Source organism: Chiloscyllium plagiosum, chromosome 30 (genome assembly GCF_004010195.1).
Source record: "Chiloscyllium plagiosum isolate BGI_BamShark_2017 chromosome 30, ASM401019v2, whole genome shotgun sequence".
Classification (NCBI taxonomy): domain Eukaryota; kingdom Metazoa; phylum Chordata; class Chondrichthyes; order Orectolobiformes; family Hemiscylliidae; genus Chiloscyllium; species Chiloscyllium plagiosum.
This window is the reverse complement of record NC_057739.1, coordinates 5959620-5967232: the sequence shown is the minus strand read 5'-3', so window position 1 is coordinate 5967232 and position 7613 is coordinate 5959620. Positions and strand designations below refer to the sequence as shown.

General features: G+C 43.6%; 1 protein-coding gene across 1 annotated transcript in view; it reads left to right on the top strand.

Moving 5' to 3' along the window:
* Positions 1 to 7613, top strand: part of LOC122564604 — a 55179-nt gene that overhangs the window by 26306 nt on the left and 21260 nt on the right. The window contains exon 7 of the mRNA XM_043719692.1: positions 2165 to 2303. Coding sequence (XP_043575627.1) covers positions 2165 to 2303 — 139 coding nt within the window. The remainder of the gene's footprint in view (positions 1 to 2164; positions 2304 to 7613) is intronic.

The window sequence follows — 7613 nt, the reverse complement described above, 5'->3', positions numbered from 1 at the left end:
GTAAATCTTTTCTGAACCCTTTCAAGTTTCACAACATCTTTCCGATAGGAAGGACACCAGAATTGGATGCAATATTCCAACAGTGGCCTAACCAATGTCCTGTACATCCGCAACATGACCTCCCAACTCCTGTATTCAATACTCTGACCAATAGAGAAAAGCATACCAAATGTCAAGACATTCTGGATTTCAGCAGATATATATGGGGTACTGTATAGCAGTAATCAAAGTGCTCAACTATAACACAAATCACAGGAAGCCAGAGTTTGGTTAGATCAGTTATCACCCATACTGGGAGCTTGGCTTGACTTGACATAGAAGCACAAAGTGATACTGAAATTGCTAAGAGAAGGTCCATAAGCATAAGGAGTATGAGAATTACAAGAGAGGAAAGTGCTTCAAAGGAACTGACTAAGAATGAACCCAAGAGGGGCCTATAGTGAAGGGATGACCTATATTTCAATTAATTAAGGCAGAGAGATAATTTTAAAAAATCAAAAATAAGATGGTGGCCACCTCTCTGCCTTAATTAATCGTATCTTAGGTGATCCCTTCACTTGCTGTTGAGCTGTTGACACTTTATTCACTGTTTGACACTTTTATCAACTGCAAAGACTTGTTATTCAGCCTGTCATCACTCCACTCACACAATTTGTCTTTATCTTTTGATGCTCTCAATTACCTGGAATTATCTTGCCATTACCTCTCTGCCTATATTTCTGTGCCTGTGTGCTTCCCTCCACTTCACCTGATAGAGGAGGAGCACTCCAAACGCTTGTGATTTTAAATAAACCTGTTGGACTATAACCTAATGTTGTGTGACATCTGACTTTAAAAGACATTTGGATAAGTACATGAGTTAAAAAATGTTTGGAGGGATACAGGCCAAATGCAGGCACGTGGGTTTAGTTTATTTTAGGATTATGGTCATGACGGACAGTTGGACCGAACAGTCTGTTTCCATGATGTACGACACTATGACTCTATAAGTCAGCATCTGTGGAGAGAAAGCAGAGTCAACATTTCGGGTCCAGTGACTCTTCATCAGAAATATCAGATATAAGTTTACTTATTCTGCTCACAATTAATATGCTAATATTTCCTCCGTTATTACAAACCTTTCTGCACTTGATTTCTTTTTTCGACTTCAAAATATTGGTACTCCCCTCTTTGCCAATACCTCCTGCAAGGACATGCTCCCAGTTTGCTGTGGTACAACCAGTCCTTTTCAGTAGGTGCTTCCTGCCCTTGAACTGGTCTTAATTCTCAACAATCTGTAGCCTTCCCTTTTGTACCATGCTTCAAGTAACACATTGATCCTCCCCATCTTCCTATTTCTACTTATGCTAGTGCATGGCACTAGGAGTAATCCAGAGATTGCTACCTTTTGTGACTCTGCTTTTATGCTGACGTCCTAGTTCTGAAAATCTGGCTGCAGGATCTCAATACTTGTTCTGTTTATGTCATTGGTGCCAATATATACCACAACTTTCTCTTCATTCCCTTTTTCCTGCAGGATATTCTGCGGACTCTGTTATCAGAGAGGTGACCATGGGGACTCAGGGTGACAATTACAGAAATGCCTCTTTATCCCCACATGTAGAATCTCCCATAACACTGCAGTTCTCCTGTTGATACCTCCTGTGTAGTTCCTTGACCACTGGCACCATAGTCCTTCTGATGTCATCACTCCCACTAGTCTTCTATGACTTTTGTACTACATGCCCCATCCTGATGGTCACACAACTGTAATGTTGAGCTTGTACTATGGGTAGGGGTGGCCAACGAGAATGTCTGATCCAGAAATCTCTCATTTTTCCTGATTCTCTGCAGTGACTCCAGTTGCCCCTCAAGTTCAGAGTTTCTAAGCATTTGAGAACACTTACTATATACATAGCCCTTGAAGATACCTGAAATGCTCTGAAGATCCACAAGCTGCAGGAATTGCAAGCAACAGGTTTCAACTGCTCATCCATGAAGTTTATTTCCTCTTTGAGAATCTAGTTAGTACCCTGATGAAACTATTTGATTTTAATTAGTGTCTCCAGACATCAATAATCTTATTATTAATTCACTTACTTTTACACTAATTCTGATTGAAATGTTTAATTTCTAATCTCTTCTCTTTTAATGTCACACTTTATTTTCTTTCCTTTTTTTACAGTGTGGATGAGAGTCAGGATTCTAGAAAGCTCTCAGCCCAAGTTGTGCCATCCCTAATCAACAAGAAATTTGCCCTGCGTAGCCTCACGGAGAAGCAGCAGCAAGTTCCACCAACCACCCGCTGCAAAATGGATGGCAAGGTAAGACAGGGATGTTGCAAGTACATAGGCTCAAAGGTCAGCTTAAATCAAAAGAAGTCAGTTCCTTTTACTGTAAGTGCTGGGGAAGTGACGACGACCAGAGGGGCAGCCGAGACCCGGAAGCAGTTAGTGTAAGCTTACCTGGGTAGGTTTTTTCCCCCTTTAAAAGCGCGAAGGAGAGGAGGGATTCCGGTTCTTTCTGGGGACGGTGGGACCTCTATAAACAGGATGGTCTACACCTGAACCTGAGGGGCACCAGTATCCTTGGGGGGAGGTTTGCTAGTGCTCTTGGGGTGGGGGTTTAAACTAACTCTGCAGGGGCATGGGAACCCAGATTGTAGCTTCAGGGTGCAGGGCCTGGAGTGTAGGGAGGTGAGGAACATGGCATCAATTTCCAAGGAGGGTGCCTGTAAACAGGGAAGTGGCTTGAAGTGTGTATACTACAATGCAAGAAGTATACGAAATAAGGTAGGTGAACTTGCAGCGTGGGTTGGTACCTGGGACTTCGATGTTGTGGCTATTACGGAGACATGGCTAGAACAGGGACAGGATTGGCTGGTGCAGGTTCCAGGATTTAAATGTTTGAGTGGGGAGGGGGGGGGGGGTAAAAGAGGGGGAGGTGTGGCATTGCTTGTCAAAGATAGTATTACAGAGGTGGAAAGGACGATGGATGAGGACTTGCCATCTGAGGTAGTTTGGGCTGAGGTTAGGAATAGGAAAGGTGAGGTCACCCTGTTAGGAGTCTTTTACAGGCCTCCTAATAGAACTAGAATCATTGAAGAAAGGGTAGGGAAGGTGATTCAGGAGATGAGTGACAGTAATAGGGTGGTTGTTATGGGGGACTTTAACTTTCCTGATATTGATTGGGAAAGCTATAGCTCAAGTTCGTTAGATGGGTCAGTGTTTGTTCAAGGTGTGCAGGAGAGTTTCCTGACACAATATGTAGACAGGCCAACAAGAGGTGAGGCCATACTGGATTTGGTTCTGGGTAACGAACCAGGCCAGGTGTTAGAATTAGAGGTAGGTGAGCACTTTGGGGATAGTGACCATAATTCGGTGATTTTTACACCCGTGATGGAGAGGGATAAGTGTGTACTACAGGGCAAGAATTATAGCTGGGGTAAGGGAAATTATGATGCGGTGAGGCATAACTTAGGATGTGTGGCTTGGAAAAGTAGACTCCAAGGCAAGAGTGTAAATGATATGTGGAACTTGTTCAAGGGGCAACTATTGAGTGTCCTTGATAATTACGTACCTGTCAGGCAGGGAGGAAAGGGTCATGCGAGGGAGCCGTGGTTTAATAAGGAATTGGAATCCCTTGTTAAATGGAAGAGGGCGGCCTATCTCAAGATGAGACGTGAAGGTTCAATTGGGGCGATTGAGAGGAATAGGGTAGCCAGAAAGGACCTGAAGAGAGAGCTAAGAGCAGCAAGGAGGGGACATGAAAGGTCCCTAGCCGGTAGGATTAGGGAAAACCCTAAGGCTTTCTATAGGTATGCTAGGAATAAAAGAATGACTAGGGTAGGAATAGGTCCAGTCAAGGATAGTAGGGGGAAGTTGCGTGTGGAGGCAGAAGAGATTGGGGAGACACTGAATGAATACTTTTCTTCAGTATTCACTCAGGAACAGGGCATTGTCGATGAGAATACTGAGGCACAAATAAGTAGAATGGATGGCTTTGAGGTATGTACAGAAGAGGTGTTGGAAATCCTGGAAAACGTGAAAATAGATAAGTCCACTGGGCCTGATGGCATTTATCCTAGGATTCTCTGGGAAGCAAGGGAGGAGATTGCAGAGCCATTGGCCTTGATCTTTATGTCTGTGAAGAGAAAATAGAATCAATTTTTTGGGTCCAGTGACCATTCCTCAAAATGCAGCTCAGTGACTGCTTGCCCAGATTCTGCATTTAACCAACTTGCCATCTGACAATGAAGCACATTCCACAGTGTACAGCACAAAGCTACTCAAACTGAAGTTAATCAAAGTCTAAAATAAAATTTGAGCTATTCTGAAAGGATTGTTCCAGGTAATTCCAATGAAGGCGCTGCTTCCTTCCCTACCAAAACTCTGAAGGCCTTGATCAGAGTTACCAAAATCAGTTTTGAAATTTCTACAGCTGAATTAATATTCATCACTCAATCCCCGATAGAACTGAAGTCTGTGGAAGATAGGTTATTTGCTGACCAGTTTTCAGGTTCCTGTGTAGGTTCCATACCTTGGAGGTAGTAATCTTCTCCACTTCTAGCGCATAGTCGAGGAGAGGTGTGGCTGGGAAATGCTGCTTCACAAAATCCTTTAGGATCTGTACCCTCATGTCTGGATTGTTAATCTGTGATCAGGAAAGTTTAATTCATCAAATACCACAATGGCGATTTAAATGTGCAGTACATACCAGGATCTCTATCAGATCATGGTATTTCCAAAGTGACTGATCATCATTCCCAGACTATATATTTGTGACAGCTGAAACGTTGTCACCTCTAGATGCAGTTACCCCAATCTTCAACACGGAATAAATCAGAGTGCTTCCAAAACACTGAACATCAACACAATTGGCAGATTACAGCCACTGTACTCCCCAGCAACTCAAGACAACTTATACTTGTGTTCCAAACTCTGGTTTTCCTGTTTTAATTTGTAAAAAGCTATTCCTTAAAATCTTAAATCAATTCACCACAACCATGAGATAATATGAGATGTATGACATTTATTTGTATTTAATTTAGAAGTGTCACCTTCAATGATAAACCCTTGTAAACCCAAGTCAAAAACACTTGGGGAAAGCGGTAGATGTGGTATATATGGATTTTGTAAGGTGTTTGATAAGGTTCCCCATGGTAGGCTACTGCAGAAGATACGGAGATATGGCATTGAGGGTGAGTTGGAGGTTTGGATTAGGAGTTGGTTGGCTGGAAGAAGACAGAGGGTAGTAGTTGATGGCAAAGTTTCTTCATGGAGTGCCGTCACTAGCGGTGTTCCGCAAGGATCTGTTTTGGGACCATTGCTGTTTGTCATTTTTATAAATGACCTGGAAGAGGGGTTAGAAGGTTGGGTGAGCAAGTTTGTGGATGATACGAAAGTCGGAGGAGTTGTTGACAGTGAGGGAGGATGTGGCAGGTTACAGCAGGATATAGAGAGGCTGCAGAGCTGGGCAGAAAGGTGGCAGATGGAATTCAATGTAGCTAAGTGCGAGGTGATTCACTTTGGGAAGAATAACAAAAAGATGGGGTACTGGGCTAATGGTCGGATACTTGGTAGTGTGGATGAGCAGAGGGATCTTGGTGTCCATGTACACAGATCTCTGAAAGTTGCCACCCAGGTAAATAGTGCGGTGAGGAAGGCATATGGCGTACTGGCTTTTATTGGTAGAGGAATTGAGTTCCGGAGTCCTGAGGTCATGATGCAGTTGTATAAGACTCTGGTGTGGCCGCATCTGGAATATTGTGTGCAGTTTTGGTCGCCATACTATAGGAAGGATGTGGAGGCACTGGAACGGGTGCAGAGGAGGTTTACCAGGATGTTGCCTGGTATGGAAGGAAGATCGTATGATGAAAGACTGAGACACTTGGGGCTGTTTTCATTAGAGAAAAGAAGTTTTAGGGGTGACTTGATTGAGGTGTACAAGATGATTAGGGGGTTAGATAGGGTTGACAGTGTGAACCTTTTCCCGCGTATGGAGTCGGGTATTACAAGGGGGCATAGCTTTAAATTAATGGGGGGTAGATATAGGACTGAAGTTGGGGTAGGTTCTTCACTCAGCGAGTCGTCAGTTCATGGAATGCCTTGCCAGTAGCAGTGGTGGACTCTCCCTCTTTATGGGCATTTAAGCGGGCATTGGATAGGTATATGGAGGATAGTGGGTTAGTATAGGTTAGGTGGGCTTGGATCGGCGCAACATCGAGGGCCAAAGGGCCTGTACTGCGCTGTATTCTTCTTTGTTCTATGTTCTAACTGGAAGTTGCGATTGTAAGGGATGTGCCGGGGAGGGGAGCGGCTGCAGTTCTGGAGATCCAAATGGATTTTCTATACTTGTCTGTTCCTTGGCAAGGGGTCAGTTAGCTCATTTGCCTGGTAAGTGATGCCAACAGCATTGGTTCAACTCTTGCACCAACTGAGGTGACCATGAAGGGCTCCTTATTATCTTTTTCCCTCCTCACCCTGAATATGATGACCATCAGGTAAAGCACTATCAGTTGTCTCTCTCTCTCTCTCTGTCTCTCTCTCTAATAAGAGAGTAATCCTATGGTCTAGCAGGACTTTGGCAACTTGATTCTTGGCAATAAGAAAGATTGTAGCCCACTCAGTCATCTCCACTATGGAAGGGAAGATGCTGAAAAAGGCAAAGATTATCCACTCTCTCCAAAAAGGGATGGCAATGCCTTGTCAACAACAACTTATATTTATATAGAACCTTAAACACAATAAACATCCACCGTGCTGTTATAAAACAAAATTTGATCCCAAAATAAGCAAGAAAGTGTTAGGTCAAGAACCAAACGCTTAGCTAAAGAGATAGTCTTGAATCAGGGAGGTGGCGTAGAGAAGCAGAGAAGTGTTAGGATGTTCCAGAGCTTAGGGCCCCTGAGTGCACAGCCACCAATGGCAGAGCAATTAAGATTGCGATACACAAGAGGCCAGAATTACAAGAATGAAAAAATCCAAGGTAGCTGGGGAACTGGAGAAGATCTTAGAGGTAGGAAGACTGAGGTCATGGTAGGAATTAAATGCAGGGATAGGAATTGTGGAATAAAATGTTGCAAGACTGAGAGCCAATGTAAATCTGAGAGAGTTTGTGGAATAGGAGCTGGTGTGAGTTAAGTCACAGCTAGCAGAGCTTTGGATGACCTTCAGTTTATGGAAGACAGAACGTGGGAGACCAGCTAGGAGTGGGCTGGAATAGTTTGGTCTGGACTCTTGACTGCTCTCTAACAATAGGAAGTTATGCTGATTTATTTAAGAAGTCAACTTGTTAAGAAGGCAGAAGACCATAGGACATAGGAGCAGTTGTAGGCCATTCAGCCCATTGAATCCACTCTGCTATTCAGTCATGGCTGATCATAGGATGCTCAACTCCACTTTGCTACCTTTTCTCCATAACCCCGAATCAGTCTGTCTCAGCCTTGTACATACTTATTGATCCAACTTTGACATCTCTCTGCAGTCAAGACTACCACAGATTCAAACCCTCATAGAAAATAATTCCTCCTCATCCCAATCTTAACTGAGAGATCCTTTATACTGAGACTTTGCTCTCAGGTCCTAGACTCTCCCACAAGCAGAAACAATTTCTCCACATTCATCCCTCAATCC